This window comes from Branchiostoma lanceolatum, chromosome 1 (assembly GCF_035083965.1).
Source record: "Branchiostoma lanceolatum isolate klBraLanc5 chromosome 1, klBraLanc5.hap2, whole genome shotgun sequence".
Classification (NCBI taxonomy): domain Eukaryota; kingdom Metazoa; phylum Chordata; class Leptocardii; order Amphioxiformes; family Branchiostomatidae; genus Branchiostoma; species Branchiostoma lanceolatum.
In genome coordinates, this window is record NC_089722.1 from 19,507,692 (window position 1) to 19,527,105 (window position 19,414).

General features: G+C 41.4%; 3 protein-coding genes across 3 annotated transcripts; 2 read left to right on the plus strand and 1 right to left on the minus strand.

The window, feature by feature from the left end:
• Positions 1–11: 11 nt before the first annotated feature.
• LOC136439785 (phytanoyl-CoA dioxygenase domain-containing protein 1 homolog) lies at positions 12–10,686 on the minus strand. Its single transcript, XM_066435367.1, has 9 exons — positions 10,478–10,686; positions 9,932–10,049; positions 9,371–9,471; positions 8,713–8,814; positions 7,886–7,925; positions 6,839–7,039; positions 6,206–6,290; positions 5,605–5,791; positions 12–986 (listed from the first exon to the last, which is right to left on the minus strand). Exons 1-9 carry the CDS (start codon positions 10,652–10,654, stop codon positions 867–869), a joined length of 1,131 nt encoding a protein of 376 aa, XP_066291464.1. The 5' UTR covers positions 10,655–10,686; the 3' UTR covers positions 12–866.
• On the plus strand, positions 1,744–4,877 carry LOC136439778 (post-GPI attachment to proteins factor 4-like). Its single transcript, XM_066435356.1, has 2 exons — positions 1,744–1,892; positions 2,781–4,877. The coding sequence occupies exon 2, from the start codon at positions 3,132–3,134 to the stop codon at positions 4,356–4,358; it is 1,227 nt and encodes a 408-aa protein (XP_066291453.1). The 5' UTR covers positions 1,744–1,892; positions 2,781–3,131; the 3' UTR covers positions 4,359–4,877.
• A 1,320-nt stretch (positions 10,687–12,006) lies between the features above and the next one.
• Positions 12,007–19,310, plus strand: LOC136439833 (derlin-2-like). The gene is made up of 7 exons (XM_066435460.1): positions 12,007–12,141; positions 12,690–12,755; positions 13,628–13,701; positions 13,951–14,044; positions 14,961–15,156; positions 16,288–16,378; positions 16,921–19,310. Exons 1-7 carry the CDS (start codon positions 12,025–12,027, stop codon positions 17,078–17,080), a joined length of 798 nt encoding a protein of 265 aa, XP_066291557.1. The 5' UTR covers positions 12,007–12,024; the 3' UTR covers positions 17,081–19,310.
• The last annotated feature ends 104 nt before the right edge of the window (positions 19,311–19,414 follow it).

The following is a 19,414-nucleotide window of genomic DNA, read 5'->3' on the forward strand; positions in this document are numbered from 1 at the left end:
CAAAGAAGATCTCAAGTTTTTATTCATCATTCTCTTTATTGAACAACGACTTCATATCAGTTACATTGTATACTAGTCAGCTGTAGGAAACAATACAAGGTAATGTTAGCAGTTGCTTGTCACTAACGTTAGTTAGAAAGCAGCTCAGATAGTTATCGTTAGCATTAGGGACATTCGACATTAGAATTAGACATGATATCATTATCGTTGGGAAATATGCATGTGTATTGGTAGAACAAGTGAGGCAACCGTCACAGGAAAGCGGAGCCATTTTGTATATGTTGACACTGCCATCTGCTCATAGAATTCACAATGAAATGCACAGCACCACAACTTCATAATGCCATCTTCATTGTACAGCACATAACATCATTGCTACATGTACAAATTCTTATTCATGCAAGTACCAACGATTGAAGATATCGCTTCTTTCGTGTGGTTCAGATGTCTTGATCCAAATGTTAGATATTTCCTTGGTGCTGAAAAACCTTCTATTGGCCTGAACTTACAAACATTGAAGTTCATTTGCTGTTCGTGTTCTCCTACGCAGAGCCTCGCCCTCGGCCGATACAATATACTAGTGGTGAGAATCTGCCAAACCAGGCTGAGGTTTCCACTTTTGTGGGTGTGGCCTGTTACCAGCTTTCAGCCAATCAGAGAATTCCCTGAATGTTTCGTTAAGTAAAACCGACTCCCTAGTTGGCTGACAGCTAGTTACTAGCAACGCCCACAAAAAGGATATTGTATGGGCCTCGGACAACTCTGGGTAGGAAAATGCTTTGCTGATACCGTTTTTTCATCAGCTGCAGTCCTTGAAGCATTTCTAAAATTGTCGTCTTAACCATTGACATATCCCGAGTTGTGTCCTACTTGCCAGGGATGACCATTGAGCGAGTGTGCTTGTTGTGATTGACGATTTCCCATCGTGTCATCCACGGTCCCTGGATGGTGGCGTCAAATTCATCCCCTGCTCCGGTGACGTTGTCCTAAAAAATTAAGTCAAAGGTTAAGCGGTCGAACATGGCGCTTCTTTTGTTAGTGCAGTTTGCTACAGCTAACGTATTTTTGGCCGAGCACATTGGGTCACCCCTTCTCTTTTTGATAAGTGTGTTGGGTTCTTTTACATGTAGAGATTTCACGCCATAAAGTTCCCTCATACACGGGGCCGCCAGCTTTACGCCCCCCCCCCACTCGATAGGACGACGCGACTCTTTTCCAGTCTTGCCCCAAAATAAAAGACTTCTTATTTGTCAAGCACAAAGAAACAATAAGAATAAAACAGTTAAACAGTGATGTATTGATCTCGTCGATTGAATTTTTATACTATTCGGTAGTTTCTTTTATTCTTCCTGTTTTCTATAGAATGCCATCAAAATGGGACAATAACTAGGCCTCTGATATGAGAACCGGAAACGCAGGTTACGTCACATCCTGGCTACAACTTGAACAACGAGCCATGGGGTGAAGGACAGTATTTGTGAGGACTGATCATACTGCCTCGGGCAAGTCGTAGTCACGTGAACACGAGGTCACAGTGTCTTTTTGCATATGGACACATATGTATACATACGTACTATCTTATGATTTCTCTAAATTATACTACTGTGGAAATCAAAAGCAACTTGACTATTGGCACATTTCGCACAAATTCCTTCGGATGAATTCTCTAATAAGAATGACACTGAAATTCCACATTGCAACGCAAGAAGGAGAGAGGGCGTTGTACAAGGTTGTCACAGCTCACTGGACAGGTTTTAATCTTTATAGGAGTGGTGTTTTTCAGTAGAGCGCCATTTACTGGGATATCTGGGTAGCAAACACAGCAAATATCATCCTTGTCCGACGTGTTTTCTTGCAAATTGTTTAGTGAAGCCGCTCCAACTTTTGCCCAGGTAAGCTGGAGTATCACAATACAATTTAAATCCATAGACGTTTGCGTCCATACGATGTTGAATGGCAGTTGTAAGGTGTGTTGGTTGTACGGGGGTGCTCAAATATATTGTCCAACATTGTAACAAGCTTTGGTGAGTTACAGGGCACCTTGGGTTGGGCTATGCTAGCTACAGTAGCTATTCACCGTTGTTAGCTCAATAATTTACCGTGCGGAATTTTTGAGAGGAATGACAAGTCTATAAAACTCCTACGATTTATAGACAGGACAGATATTCCTCTGCAAATAACGGCAATAATATGGGGTGCGGAAAGAGGGAGCAAAGAATGGGTGTATTTCCGAGCTACTATCTTAGTCAAGGTGACAAAATGAGCAAACTGACGTGGGCTGCGAATTTCAAGAAGACACTGCTGCTACTAAAACCTGTAGTTTGCATATAGCGACTTAGCTCCGAAAAATACAGATAGCTTCAAACAGGCTTAAGGTCTCATATATCGGATTTAATGTGAAAATACGTATATGCAACTTTTGTGGCCTCGAGTACGCCAAGGAAACATTTGAAGATGTTTTGCTTTCTATTGCAAGTACATTATTATTTGTTCTGAAGGCAATGAAAAATGTCCCTCTAATCTGACTAAATAAACGTTAACGATATTGATGGCGTTTATAACTGTAATTAGACACTTTATGCTATCAATTACATCGGTATGGCCTCCGGCTGAAGTCTAATTATAAGTTTCTACCTGCCCCATCTAAGTCGTTCTCACTCAAGCAAACAAATAAGAACATATAACATGCGCTATCTCTATATTCCCTCAACGCATTTCTTTCTTTGTTTTTATTCTTTAAGAGAAAAATGGGCTGACTTAATGTTATTCGTCTTCAACAGAAACATTTCGTGTCACCAATCAAATTCTGGCTTGACGGAAAGACGTCTGAAGCTGGGCGACACTCAAGATAAAAGTACGGTTCCATCAAACGTCTTTTGATAAACAGATGTATAAAAGTCACCGACAACGTTGACATTGGTCTGTCGCTATCATCGTATATGGGGGTAGAAACGTCTAAAGCACCAACATCACCAGATATTGTTTTTTTTTTTTACTGAAATACACTGTTTGCGTGCAAGCGTTGTGTCTACGATCATTCTGTGGAAAGAGGTTCGCCATTGTAACCTGCAGTTTGACAAGTAGGTGCTAGGTGCGTGATTGATCCACCTTTCACTGCCCAATCAGTTACGATGTCTCGCCGTGTGTCCGTCCCGTCCATCTTGAAACTGTACACCTTGGTGTTCTGTGTAAGTTTACCCGTACTGTGCCATAGATTGTACTTCTCCATCTACTACAATCAGTACCTCCACATGGGAGGGGAGGATCCTAGCTCTTATGCGGGAAGATTCAACGACGAACGTAGGAGTCAGGCTCAAGCATTCTTCGCTTCAAAAACGGATGGCAGGTCTTCGAAACTTACAGTAGAGACACACACCAAAGTGACGCTCGCCATCGGGGTTATGACTGTAAACAGGCGCTTAAAGACAAAGGACGGTAACATTTACAATCCAGGATATCTTCTGCAAACAGTTGCAGCGATCTTACAAGAAAATACGTCTTTCTCGACTCGTGTCCTGATTTGTAACGTGGATTCTGACCCCCTCTCTCATTCCGATGCCGCTTTTTTGTCTCCTTTTTTATCCGTTCGGTCAAAATACCAGCATGCGAATAAGCCAAAACCGCCAGATTCAAGTGGACATGAGAAACTGAAGGAAGACTACACCTTCTGTTTGAACCAGACCCTGGCTCTTAACTCCGAGTATATCCTTATCGTGGAAGACGACGCTCTGGCATTGCAAGGGACATTCGACATCATCGACCACATCATACGGACCAAGCTAGAACATAAATACCACGGTTTCGAACTGATGAAGATCAACTCCACCAAAGCGGTCATCAAGCTATTTTCTCCGCAATATCATCAGCGTGATTTCTTTACGACGAAACCGAAACGAATCATCATCAATGCGCTCGAACTTCTAGGGGTCGGTGTTGTCGGTGGAACAGCAATAATCGTTTTACATTTCATTCTCGTTCAAAAATGCACGAGCACCTTCGCGTTAGACAAGAGGTTCTTCTTCGCTGCCGTTGTCTGTAGTGTTCTAGCGGCTCTTGCAGTCTCCAGGCCACATCTACTGGAGCTGAGAAGAGTATCAAAACATCTGTACCTCATGATCGAGGCCAACGACTGTTGCACGCAAGCGATTTTGTACCCCAAAGCCGCTGCTATGGAGTTGAAGTCTTACATACATACTTCCCGGAGGCACGACCCCACACCTCTAGACGGGGTTCTGGACGAATTTGTGAGAGAGCGAGGATACAGGCAGTTTGCCATCGAGCCTAATCTGTTTTCACACATAGGGAAATATTCCTCGCGACACGATTCTAAACTGATATATCTTCAGCACTTCGTATAGGCAAAATAAGACATTAATGTATACATGAAATCAGCATATTAAAACCCTAGTCCTGCTGGGCCCGACAATTGTCGGGTTGCACATGCTTGTTCTGTATGCTGGACCTGACAATTGTCGGTGTGAGGGTATTTCTAGAATGCGTCCGTTGCACCCGCGCGGTTGTTGTAAAGCGGTTGTTGTAAAGTATCTAAAAATGAGCAGTATCAATATCATATTATATTTTTGCGCTTTTAATCCAGTAATCCTAAAGGCTAAAATTGCACGTTGAACAGAATTATATAACAATGGAAAAAACTCATGCAAATTAAATTAATGTCGTAGAAGAAGCCGCGGCGTATCATTTTGGTGGTTTGAAACCCATATTTTAGACTGCATGGTAATACCTGTTACTATATATACTTTATTACTACTTTTGTATTTGTTTGCCTGCATTCAGCCCGATAGGGCATGAATATTAATGTACAATAAAAGTTATTATCATTTTATACTTTATCAACGCAATTAAAAAAGCTGTGCAGTGGCCCTTAAAAATTGGACAACTTTTTTTTCTCATGATGTCTTTGTTTTACTTAATTCTTTCAATGTTCCTTCAAAGGTATTCCTATTATCGCGCCCTTGTTCCAGGATTCGTAGACCACATTTATAAGTCCGTGACTTTGTCCACGATGTTAGAAATCTTGAAATACGACATGTGGTTTGATATGCAACGAAATAAGGTGACCTCGTGTTAAGAAAGAAATTAATGATTCAAAGTCATCTGGTTCTAAAACAGTGCTTGACTGTGTTAATCTTAATCTTAAGACCCAATGGGCTAGCTTACGGCGAAATTCGTCGAAAGGCCGTTGTGCGATTTTGTTGTCATAGAGTTTTCAAGTGACTTCAGGCTATGACAGGACCAACAGCCGACATGCAAGGATGCAAGTCTTTTTGGTAACAAAATTTTGTAAGATTCATGAGCGACTATTCCAAGAATGTCGTACGACGACCGTACAACGAATATGACCAGCCCTTGCAAATGCTACCCTCCAAGCAGAGGAGTGGTTCCGGCTGATTTTATCGTTTTTATGCGTTTTTGTCGGGCTTTCTACTTTGTCAAGTTTTTATATATCACAAACCCACACAAAAAAAAGCATGACAATGTAGAAAACCAGACAAAAACGCCTAAAACACGTCAAAAACCAGCCGGACCCATTCCTCTGCTTGGAGAGTAGCAAATGCCCCTCTAGAATGTACAGTTGGAACTCACCACACTCTTTTGTTGTTGTTTATTACGATCAACCGCCTCAAATTTCTCCCAGTCTATGGTCAGGTCTGGGTTGCTGGCGGAGCGCATGGGCAGACTGCCCTTCAGACCCCACAGTCCCGCCGGCTTACCGGGATCCTGCCATCGGAGGTCCAGACTCCAGCGGACGTCGTCAGAAATGTTGGGGAGGCTGCAAATAGAACCGGAAAGCAGGGCTAGTTTTAACCTTCTCGCTGCTGCCTTACTCTGTAACCGATAGGGCATTGGGTGCCGAACGGTTACTTCAGTGTGCTAGAGGTTGAATTAAACTAAGGAGCTATAGGGATCACATGCAACGTTACCTGAATTGTATCCACAAATATTTTCATTAGGTTTGTAAATCCATTCAACATTGTTTTCTTAGGTGCACAAACTTATTTTTCTTCTCTACAGACGTTTCCCTTCATCAGAGCAACTTTCTGTACATGTCTGATAAACGACTAGTTCTATCACCTCTGAACTGTATGTAGTTTGATCTTTGCGGTGACACCATTTTCCCACTCACTTCCTGCCACTCCACTGAATGTGTATTCGGTGAGAGAGAGAAAGAGAGAGTAGTGCGTACCTCCTGTGTGGTGTGAGATTGTTGAAGAGGAGCACACTGCCATACGTCATCTCACATGTCACCACGTCTTTGGTCAGGTCACATCCTGTGAGTACAACAAACTTTACTTGTAAGGGATTGAAGTCGTCCTTTCGAATGGTGACGTCAAGCCGGTGGCCCCAAAGACTTGAGTTTTGGCGGACATTGATATTTTATGCATTATGATTATACCCTGAAACATCGTTTGTGCCTCTTGTCCCTGCCTACGGCCGGTGAGGCCGAGAACTTTTTGAATGGCACTTTTAGTAGTTAGCATTCCCTCCCTTATGATCTCGTCCCAATTGGAAAAAGGGGCCCCGTCGGATTGTTCAAGGTTGTTTTTTTTTTGCATTTTCGGGCGTGACCCTACGTTGCCCCGTCGAACACCCTGCGGTTGCCGAGCTATTTTTGGGTCGGGCCGGGACCCCGAGTCATCTTAACTTGGACTTGGAATCAACGCGGGACCCGGTAACAAATAGACGCCGTGAGGCAATTGTGCGGGATTCCACACCCTACGGGTACCGACGCAATTGAGACCTAAGCATTATTCGGAGTTAGAGTATTTAGGCTTTGTCGCTGACCTTTTTGAACGCCCCTCCACTATATCCAACGTACCTAGAGTCTGATCCATTCCTTCCTTGGCCATCTCCACGTACCACGTGCCCCCCGTACAGCAGACGTGCCTGGCCAGGATACCCTTGCGGTGCCCGCCCCGCACCATCTGCATGCACCCGTTCTGCACCGTGGCGTCCAGCAGCGGGATCCACGCCGTGGGAATCAGCGTGCCGAGCGCCTCTTCGTCAAAGTACGCGTTGTCTAAGCGGTCGGAAGGAAGAGATACGAAATCGGTAGGTATTGAGTTAGGCCATCATGATTTGATTATATGGAAGAAGACTTTTATTGCACGACAATTGTACATGGTACAAAGTATGGCAAGAATGCATACACATACATAACAATCGACTATTACTTAATATCTAACATTTTCAGAGAACTCATCATCTACAACATGAGTAACAAGCGATCTAGTATGCATTCTAGTATATGGATGACATCCGCGCGTGCATCAATTTTCGTCCGTTTTCCAAAAAAACAACGTTTTCAACCATACTGTAAATCGCACAAAGCAGCTACAAAATAGCAAATAAATATATGCCGTGAATTGCCGAAAGATATTTTGGGAAACAGATAGTAATTTCGCAGTATGCCAAAGCAAATTTCAAAGTCAAAGCAGAAAATATGAGAGAAAAAAAGAAGAATATGTTATTCTGTAGACCATACTCTATGTGTTTATTCATATTTCAACCTTTCCTGACCATGGCACTTAGATTTGATGATGAAAGCAACTTTTTTTTACCAAACTTTTTTTTGTTATTCGCACGCTCGCATTAGTTTGGGGATTCCCAGAAGATGTCATCCAATTATTACAATCAAATCAGCATGGCCTAAAATGAAACCATATTTTCAAGGTACCGCAACGAAAATGGGAGGAGAATTAACCGACCGGCCACAGTGGTAAACAGATGAAATAACAACTGGTGGGAAAGAAATTATCACTTGGGGAAGTGATTTCCAAGGCTTTAGACACTCTGGGTGATACTCTGCATAACGATAGCAATGACACATTCATGAATATAATTGTATACTATTGGAAAGATTTACCTTGATGCCATGGGACCTCTGTTTGTTCGTTGTAGGGTGTCTGGTATTTAAAAAAAAGAAGGTAGACGTGAGAGGTTGGAGACTCATCTAACACTTTGCTTTAAGGATGAAGGAACAAACTTATCATTGGCTTAATCGCCTTTTTTCTCGCTCGCCTATTGGTCACAGATCATTATTCAATCAGGTAGCGTGCGTAGTCCAGTGGTTAGCGATCTTGCCTCTGGAACTAGAAGCCCCGGGTTCGATCCTGGCTGTGTCGCTCACCCGACATGCACGCTACCGTCAAAGATCGCAGTCCTTAGGACGGGACGTTAAGCCGTGGTCCACTGTTCATTGTGCTTGTCGAAAAGAGCTAGGGGAATTTCCCCGGTACAATGAACCTGTAAATACTGTACATAGCGTCTGTCTCCTCTGTCACGACCAGTGGAAGAGTAGCTCATCTGTTCATTGAGTTCATTTGAGCTAAACTGGTTCGAGATCACTTTCCTTTCCTTATTCAACAATCAACACTGTTTACATATTTTCATAATGTGATATTCTTAATCATCTGTTTTACTGTGATCTTTATAACCTTTATGAAAAAAATTAGGCTATATTCTAGGCAGATGCGTCCGCTTGTGTGTGTGTGTGTGTGTGCGTGTGTGTGTGTGTGTGTGCGTGCGTGTGTGCGTGTGTGCGTGCGTGCGTGTGTGTGTGTGTGTGTGTGTGTGTGTGTGTGTGTCTCTCTGTCTGTCTAGCTTTCTCTCTTCTTGATATTTGGTATGCAACCTCGAAATGATTAGATTTTGCTCCCTAGCGGCTCGTTGTATGCATGTGATGATACTGACCTTCGTCCGGAGGTTCCAGACGGGGTTTCCAGCGACTTCAGGTCCGACCAGCTGTTCCATCACGTTCAGGAGGCGCTCATTAGACCAAAGATCTCGAAAACCCTACAGGAAAACCTCAGAATGTATCAGCCATGATGCAGCATCGCATTTGGGCATATTCTAAAGCTGTGATTATATCATCTGCGGATAGTGTCGTCAGGTTGGCAAATCACAGGATAACAAAGTTAGTGCGCATTCAAGAGTTTATACCTAGCCGACGTTTCGGTGACCGTCTGTAACGAGCCTCCTTTGCAAGATTCCCGGGCAGCGACGGCGTTTATTTGAGGGAGGGGGAGCGCTGATTCGCGATTCTCAACTTTTCGGGACCGTATCTGATTGAGGGACCGTATCTAAGGGCTCCAAGCAGATACGTTGTCCTAGCAGATACGTATACGGTCCCGATAAGTTGAAACTCGCGAATCAGCGCTCCCCCCCAAAATAAACGCCGTCGCTGCCCGGGAAGCCTGCAAAGGAGGCTAGCCTGCCACTTTCCTCACTGCAAAACTAACTGGTTCTACTTCGCACTGCAGCTAGGTGTCGCTGCTGCAGTGTGAAGAATGCAGTCCCGCAGCGCATAACTTCCAGTGTAGTTATAAAGGAGGAAACGTTTATGGGGTACCTGTGGTAGTTTCCCAGTCTTGTGCAAGATGACGGCAGTTCCGGGGTATTCCTTTTCGAGTAGGGTAAGTCGCTTGAACAAGCTGGCATCTTTGTGTTTATCTAGAAATGTAAAGTTTTCGTAATATCAATTATATCGCATTTACTTTACTGTTTTGGATGTGCACGTGTCCCACCAATGTCTTAAATCCATGCTTCACCTGCATACAATATTCAGGGGGAACAGAATATGGCAATGCAAAGACAGACCAGAGAAAGAAAAGGTCATACGTTATAGGTGTGGGACACTGAGCTCCTGACAGAAAATTCAGGTCCCGGTTCGCCCTAGGTCTAGAGGATCAGGTCCAGGTCCGGACCTGAACCTGATTATAACCTATTCTTATAGTAATGAGATTAATACTGAATTTCATACAAGAGCGGGAGGTGATAGGTCGACCTTTGTATGGTCTGGTACATATCTATTCAAAGCTAACTCAAAGGTAAACACTACAAGCAGGTGTGGAGTGGCATATATACTACGTACAATGCATGTTTGTTCGCTTAACTATTGCTATCAAATAACCTTTGATTTTGCCCGCTTTAAACAGCCGTTCCGCCAGGTCGTCCACAAGGCGTTCAATATCATCTCTTACGGGCTGGAGTTCTTCTGGCTTCAAGAAGTCCTTAACGAGGACAAACCCCTATAGGAAACAAGAAATACCTTCATAACCACACAGATCTAGACAAAGTACATGTACAAGATTTCTACGGAACCGCAGACTTGCTAATCTAGCTGCACACCTCCCAACAAATATGTAGTTCCAAAGTCCTCCACGCTAAGAGACCAGCAAATTACACATGCAACATACTTTATTTGTACCAACAATGTGCCTACAAACATCATTGTTCACCGAACGTACATGTACACAGTATATGCTTCTACATGGTTGATTTGGCAGGTTTCATGAGAGCTTTACTTGGATTTTACGTTAAAAAGATAAAGAGAGCCTTTCTAGTGTGACGTCAAAGGGAGCAACAGAAAAAAGGGGTTATATTTTACGGTTTCTGAGCTGTGGTGACAAGTAAAAAAATGGCACCGGCGTACACCACTGCGGACCAATATACAGACCTCCTCGAAAAACTGTCGGAGTTGGTCGTCGTCCAGTTGTCCATGTTTCTTCATCTTCGGTTGCGGTGGCCGAGTAAGGTAGACTTCGGGGCAGCAGATCGGGGGCGCCGATTTCTTCCGAGGAGGCTCCTCGTCCGACTCGGCCTTCTTCGCGATCGGCTTCTTCCTTGGCGCCATTGTTCTGACTGAAACTAGCACGTCGTTTGCGCCCTATGCCCTCAACAAGTACCCACTAGCAATACTAGTACCATCTCAGTTAGATTTCATGATAGATGACAGCATATTTAATAGACCAATGTTCACTAGCAACAGGGACCAAATTTTGAATTATAATATGCACATTTAGTTGAGCGACAACTAGACATTAGATGAAATTATCACGATTTGTGTTCATAACTTTTTCAGGAATGAGCGAGTCCGGATCCACCGCTTCTGTGGCGTCATGTTACTCATCCCTTGACAAAGCCTGGTTCAGTTCAGTGCAAACCTAATTTGGGTGCGCCGGAGAGAATAGTTTCAATCCTGCTTCAAAATGAATTCAACCAATGTAAATTAACTTTCAAGCAATTACACATACATATTGTTCCGTTTTCATGGTTTTCTCGGGTAAACAAAGTTTTATTATTGGAAGTATCGAAAGTTAAATAATGGTTTTTATTGGTCAGAAATTACCCGCAATGGCAGCCTTTCTAGTGCTGAATTGATGCAGGGTATTACAGGTTTCACACAATACACAACATATATAATATCTTATCCACATTTGCATTTTGTGGAACTGTCGCAAGGGTCTGGACGGCTGCCATTCGGCGCCACCAGGTGACCTCAATACGACTTTCCCCAACCGAAGTCAGGTACCCATTCACACCTGGGTGGAGTGAGGAAAGTCGTGTAAAGTGCCTTTTCCAAGTGCACAAGATCGGTGACATGACAGGATTCGAACTCGGGACCTCTTGGTACTGAGTCGAACGCTCTGCCGTTGCGCCACACGACCCCTCAGTTATCTAGATAGAGGCCGGTGTTGTAAAACTTTTCTTGGTATAATGTCCTTTGTATGATGTTAACCCCGAAATGCTCACATCGTGTACGTGTGCACTATGAGTTCTGCACTTTCTGCTCCGGCCGACAGGTGTCCACAGGTGTCAGTTTGTTGCTCAGGTAAACCAAAGCCTGGCAGGATTTGCATTCCCAGAGAACCAACTCGATCTTTCACGATATAATCTAGCCCTTAGGGATGCTTCCTTTAGGTAAGCTAATAGTGCCGATAAGAAGTACTATTTCCCACATTTTAACAATATTTTTGTTATAAACAAACTTTGACCACCGGTTATTTAAACGTCACATGTGTGTCCAGTTGTCAACCACAAATTTGCTACAGTAATGTATACTGATGTCCTTTGCATTTGATAAACTGAAGAGCGTTAGGAAGTACAGTCTGTACAGTTTCTCTCCTTTTGGGCATTTTAAAAACATTCAAAGTTTTCCCAACCCGAAATTTCAAACTTGGCGCCCCCTTGTAAAGGTGACGTGGCGAGCCGGTCCCGCGGTGCATGCCGGATCCAAGAATCACCAAGATGGCGTACCAAACCTTCCAGCAAGAGTACCTACAGATGCCCCTCATCACACGGGCCTACACAACAGCCTCCGTCCTCACAACCATCGCTGTGGTGAGTCCTCATCTTCAAGAACATACTGTGAAAATTTGAGCAGCGTGTATTGTACCTTACCGGAGAGATGGATCGATATATCCACACCTTGCACTAAGGGGGAGGGGGGGTGGAGAAGACCGGTTGTTTACTTCTTGTGTACTTCGTTAAATCCTTGCTGAACTGTCCGTCAAATTACATATATACACGTGTAAGAGGAGTGCAGATTTGTTTCAAGACGATACATTAAGCAGTCTTTTTCTCAAAAGTGCCAGTCTGATCTAGTATTTTTGCAAACGCGTGCCAGATATCTAGAAGTACACGTCAGCCGGAAATTATTATACAATTTTTTTTTTTTATTAAGGTTCCGGAAATATGATCAAGTAAGAATCGTGGCGGGTGAAATTGAAAGATATGATGCACATCATATTCATAGCGTAGCAGCAACAATTGGAATTTTTTTTTCGTAAATGTTGTTTTGAAAATTGTTTTTCAATGCAATAATGTAACAGGTAACTTAGTGATAAAGTAGAACTTAAGAATAAGAAGTATTCTTGACTTTCTTTCAGCAACTAGATATCATCACACCATTCCAGCTGTATTTCAACCCTGACCTTATACTCTACCAGTACCAGGTAAGTTAACTATTACATGATATAACACAGTATGAGTCTTTCAGATATAAGTTGTAACAGTGGGGATCAACCTCCACTAACTGACCAGTCTAACTGGTCCGGACCTTTTAGCCTAGTGGTTAGCGCGTTGATTTCCCAAGCCGTGCGGATCGGGATTGGCGCGGGTTCTAATCCTGGGAGCGGCGTACTCGCCCCTTTGGGTTTTTACAGTGGTTCCCACACCGGCCCTGTGAGTAACGATCAGATCACACAGGGATATCGCACTCGGAGACTCGGGACGAGTCTAGAAATTAAAGGGGGAGTAGTGTAACAGTGGGGATCAACCTCCACTAACTGACCAGTCTAACTGGTCTGGACCTTTTAGCCTAGTGGTTAGCGCGTTGATTTCCCAAGCCGTGCGGATCGGAATTGGCGCAGGTTCTAATCCATGGAGCGGCGTACTCGCCCCTTTGGGTTTTTACAAAGTCCTTTGTATAGCTAGATTGGAAAATTAAGTGTAACCTATATCTTGCATTTTGAAACTGCAAATCCTTAAATGTGCATGGCTGTTTTATAATTTATTTTGATTTTTTCGATTTCGTGGTGCCTGTTCACCCAGACTCTGAGCTTATGTAATTTTGTAAGAATTGTTTCAGCTGCAAACTTAAAACACTGCGACAACCTCCTTTCCGCTCCTACTGCGAAATTTAATCCCTGAGAAAATAAATGAATTAACAATATAATACAGTCCAGTCTAACCTAAAAACTCTGAAAAGGGCCCTGTTATCTGGGAACCTATAGTAGTTACATATATATTATAATGTAAGTGTGCGGCCACCATATATTGTTTTCAGGCTGGCTGAATTCAAACATTTGGTTGCTTCTTTCTGCAGGTATGGCGGCTCGTCACAAACTTCCTCTTCTTTGGCACGATAGGATTCAACTTCTTATTTAATATGATATTCACGTATCCTTCCATTTGCAAATGTTATGCATATTTGATGTGACTTGATATCATAATACATGGGCTTTTTTGTAAAGTTAGAAGTTGTTTTTTTGTTATTCAAGAAAATATTATACAAATAGTTGAAATACAGATAAACACAAATATACATGATAAACAATAAACTACATAAAAAGTAAGATTTTTGAAATGTTGTTGTTTAATGTGTTGAGCTATGTGAGAAGACCATGTCTCCTTAACCAGTGACAACAGGTACCGGTACTGCCGGATGCTAGAGGAGGGGTCCTTTCGTGGAAAAACAGCCGACTTTTTCTTCATGTTCCTGTTTGGAGGAACCCTCATGATGGTACCTTTTCTTCATTTCTTTATCTCAAGTGATCATGCTATCATTTAAACAGACGGATGTGGAATGCTAGAATCAATAGGATAAAGTGACTGTAATATATTGAGTATATTGTAAGCATGTAAGTTACATAAGACCATGGGTCTGAAAATGTAAAACATACATGTACATACATGCTGTCATAGACCAGGGCTGGAAATACTGGGTGCATGTGCACATGTGTGCACCAAATTTTTGACTGGGTGCACCTAGATATTTTTGTGTACATTCATATTCCTTTACAATTTGTGAAGGGTAATGTCTGTTGACTGTAAGTCTTTTCATTCCAAATCAATTACTCAAGCAACTGGATAGAATTTTCATACAGTCAATGTTTCTGACAGCATCCACTGTCTTTCATCAGGGACTAAAGGGGAGAACTGGAGAACCATGTTTTATACGGATGCTGTCTGAAATGTCTGACTGTTTCAAAATTCTATCCAGTTACTTGAGTAACTGTTTTTGGCGTATCTTATTACCTGGATGTCTTACCCTCATCAACATGTCCTTTCACTGTTTTGTAGATCTTTCTTTTTTTATTCAAGAAAATATCATACAAATACAGATAATCACAAATATACATGATAAACTATAAGCTACATGAAAAAACAAGGACAGCTAGTTCAGTATAAAAAACAAAAGATGATGCGTGCCTTTCAACGAATCAAAAATACAACAAAGTACTGAACCAAGAATAACAAACTTAAATTGTAATTGTTGACATTTAGGCGTAAAGAACATACTAGTAATCAATAAATAGTAATAATCCAATCATAAAGTTCCCCACTTACCGCAATGCTTCTCCAGCTTCCCTCTCTGAGATGCAATAGTAAACTCTGTCTTTTGGTAGAAAGATACTAATTTTGACTACTTTTTGTAGATCTTTGCGTACTTTGTGAACCTGGTGTTCCTGGGCCAGGCCTTCACCATCATGCTCGTGTACGTGTGGAGCAGAAGGAACCCTTACGTCAGGATGAACTTCTTCGGGTTGCTGAACTTCCAGGCACCCTACCTACCCTGGGTGCTGTTCGGCTTCTCTTTACTACTGGGCAACTCTGTGGTAGTCGACTTGTTAGGTAAGTACAATGTACATTCTATTACAAGGGCTTGTAAGTTGTATTATCTTTGGATATGTTGCCTTTAAAGGAGCCCAAAGCAATTTCAAAATGTTAAAACTGGAAATATTCTGGATGTGGCACTCTGTATGATATCAACATTAACTTGCTCATATTAGCACATTTCTATCATCAGGCCTCGAAATAGTGGGTGCATGTGCACCTGTGTGTACCCAAAATTGGAGCTGTGCACCTAATTTTTGACTGTGGGTGCACTGGTGCACCTAGATATTTTTGTAGGCTATAAGGTAAGGGTACTATTGTACACTAATACTCTTGAAATGTAAGTATCTTGACTTACTTGACTTTTAGACAGAATAGCTAAAATTACCCTTCGTTGTATTCTACTTGATGTATCTAGTTAGCTATAGAATTACAGATTGTAGTTCTTAAGAGCGATAAACTTGGTAATTTTGTTTTGCTGACATTCAACTTTATTTTGTGTGGTGCACCCAAAATTTTTTCTGTGCACCTAATTTTTGTTGTTGGGTGCACCAGTGCACCTATTTCCAAAAATGAATTTCGAGCCCTGATCATGATTTCCTACTTTGGGTGTTTAAAAAGAGCATAGAAACAAGCCGCACAAGGAGACGTTTATTCAATGCGACCACCAGAAAATCAGCACCCAGATTTTTAGTTCTCATCATACAACGACATCGCATCTTTGCTCCATGAAAGTTGAGATTCAATTGGATGGAGTTATTCAAACATGTATAGAAAGGGCTAGAAAATTGAATTTGAAAATCCGACTTCCAACAAGCTGAAATCACTTTGGGCTCCTTTAATTCTTGTGAGGGTTTCTAGCTCCCAGACAAGGTGCAAGCATCAGACATCTAACTCCCACAAGACAGAAAATAACAGACATTAAAATTGATACTGATCATGCATATGAGTGAGTGATTCTTTAAGAAGCAAACACTTGTAACAACACAACTGCATGCCAAGTTGTTGCTTTTGACCATGGCCAAGCAAATATATAATGTGTGAACACTGCAGTTGAAATGTTTGGATACACCCTTTGCTGATGTTCATTTGATGTTCATTTGTCTTGTGGAACTTATTCTGAGCATGTTTCTTTGTCATGTTCCTTAGGAATTGCTGTTGGACACATTTACTACTTCCTTGAGGATGTCTTCCCTGAACAGCCAGGGGGCTTCAAGATACTCAAGACACCAGGGATTCTGTATGTTTTATCTATTACCTTTAATAATGTACTAAGAGTAAAAGTAGAATTTTATAAAATGTTCACTGGTTACGGATCACTTACACTGTTTATTTATTCTTGTTGCCACCCAAGATACATGTATAATCATTATATCATCCTTTCACATGACAGTTTTCTTGGAAAAAGTTAGGGTGTCTCTTGTCAAATTTGTTATGCTGCCATTTATATGTTTATTTATTTTTATTTAAAAATTGAGTAACTGATTTCCATGGGGGCCCTTATCAGTGTAGCACTTTAAACCACTACAGAGAGTCAAGCACAGATTATATGATACTAGTGCTAGAATTGCTACCGGTATACTGTATAACATAAACTAATGTACTCTTTATTATCATTAATTTTTTCATGCATGTTTAGTGACATCAGGAATGATATTGTTTGGTATTGACTGTTAGAAGTACATTTGTTTATTTGTTTACATGTAGGACTTTATATGGTAATCACAACAATTAACAGCCAGTAAGGAAACTTAACCATCGTCCTTCATTCGTAAAATGCAGGAAATGGATTTTCGATGCTCCCCCTGAGGACCCCAATTACGCCCCCCTTCCAGAGGAGGACAGGCCTGGTGGCTTCCACTGGGGAGAGGGGGTCAGGGTCGGAGAGGGGGATGAAGCAGCAAATGAGGGGGAGGCAGCTGAGGGTGACCAGCAACAGTGACCAAAAGGACAAGTTTAATGTGCATACTGCTACATCAAGTTCAATTTTTTTGGCGACGCCTCAGGAGCAGAGCCTTTATTGTGACTGGCTCATGTTAATGGGCTTTTTGCAGATATGAATAAACTTTTCCAGAGTATCAAGAGTAACAGAAGATATCTTTCGAAAGAAAACGAAAGTCACAGACTACAAAGTAGCCTTGAAACTACAATCACTAAATACCCAGAGATATCTCACAGGACTGCGCAAAATGATTGCGCAGGGCTTTCTTATTGTGGGCACAAACCTACACTAACTGGTGCGCAGTCCTGTGACATACCCACTTAACCTTCTCCCTACTGCCTAACTCTGTAACCAATAGGGAATTGGGTGCCAAACGGCTGCTACAGTGTGCTAATTTAAAGGTTAAGGTCCCTAGGCGGCGATTGCTGAGCAACCATACCACGTGACCGAAATTGGATTTGTATGAAGTTTAACCACGTTTTGACAATTGGGATATGATGCAAGATGTAAAGTATGATTTAAAACACTCAAAATGTGGAAATTGTTCTTTATCTGTCAAAATTTTGGCTCGCACAGTCATTCATCCCAGCCTCTTGTGGAAAATGGGTGTAACTACATGATGTCATTTAGCTTACAAGAAGCTTCTGTATGTAAGTTTACAGAACAATTTAGTCAACATGGACCTGATATACTTTGCCATGAACGAAATGTGTAGATTGTTTCTATGCAGAATTACATCAAATGCTTCATATGTGACAAGTAGAAGTTTCAATGTTGTCATACGGTTAGAAAAGCCATCACCTTGGTAAGCTACCCTATGGAAAAGTGAAGTTTCTATTTCGATCCATGACATACTCATTCATTTCCACATTCTGGTATGTGTATTTTCTTTTCATTTTATAAAAGTACACATTATCATAGAAAACTAAGATAATTTCTCATCCATAAATTCTTCTTGTAACAATCAAAATACACCATGTCATCTTTTTTTTTTTTTTTTTTTTAGAATTCTATTTCAAAAACAATTTGCAATATGTCAAAATGGTTATTCTGCTTTTAAGCTATTGATAGAATGTACAGTGTATTATGCAGATTCGTTGCTCGTGTAATATATTCATTATAGAAGACATTGCTTCCATGTACTTTATCTATGTTGAGTGTATGCATAGTTCCTTTGATTTGAATGTAATGTTAACCTTCTTCCTGCCGTCAAATCCCATAACCAATACAAATTTGGTGCCAAATGGCTACTACAGCAGGAAAAGGTTAAATGTATTAAGGATAAATTGTCAAGATGTAGGGTTTGAATATTCCACGGTGTTGGACCAAGAATTTCTTGTAGAAAATTGCATTTGAAAGACATATTTTTACAAGCTGTTGCTTATCCAAATGCTCCAGATATGTCTGGGCTTCAGTAAAAACTACCACTATCCTTTCAGTATATTTTCTGAACAGTGGAACATAACATTTAGTATCGGTGCATTGACACATGACACATGCTTCAACTACTTTTTAGTTTCTTTTAGCATATTGGTGTTATCTAAAGGTTAAAATCAGTGCCATATTTTTGCACATACAAAAGTTGTCAGTACATGTAATATATTAGGTTCTGGTAATATTTAGGACTTCCAGGCTCACTATAAACTACCATAACTTTTCTGCCTTGATAAGCAATGTCTTGTAGAACACAATGTAGAAAATTGAAAATGATAACCTCCTTTAACATTAAACCGACTGGTTACATAAATCTGCCACTTTGAAAAAGTTGGTTTGAGAGATCTCCAGTGCAGCACCCCCCATGTATGCATAGTTAAGATACACAGGAGTACATTATACTGCGGGGTGCTGGGTTGGAGATCTTTTTGGACGTAACTTTTCAGTGTGGCGGAATTATGTACCCTGGTGGAATTATGTTAGTAGAATGATACATGTAGTACGAGGATTGGTAACATATTTTCCAGTCTTTTAACAGCAACAACTTAGGCCATGGGAGAACCAGGATTTTTTGTGTATTGTTCATGTCTTGGCATCTATTTGTTGGTCTGTGGGATCTGAATACTACGAATGGTGTGTTGGGATACAGTAAATCTACTTATAAAGTTTGAGAAGTCGACTTGTCCCACTTTTTTGTATGTTGTGATATCAGGGTATTTGGACAAATGTGTAGATCAGTGTTGCATGTGATGTCGTACAATTTTTTTCAAGGCAATACAATGATAATACAGGCGAACATGTTTTTAAAATTAATCATTTTCTTGCAATGAACAAACAGACGATTGTATTTTTATTATAGCTTATCCCCCAATAGAAGTATGGCTTTGGTTGTTCTGACAA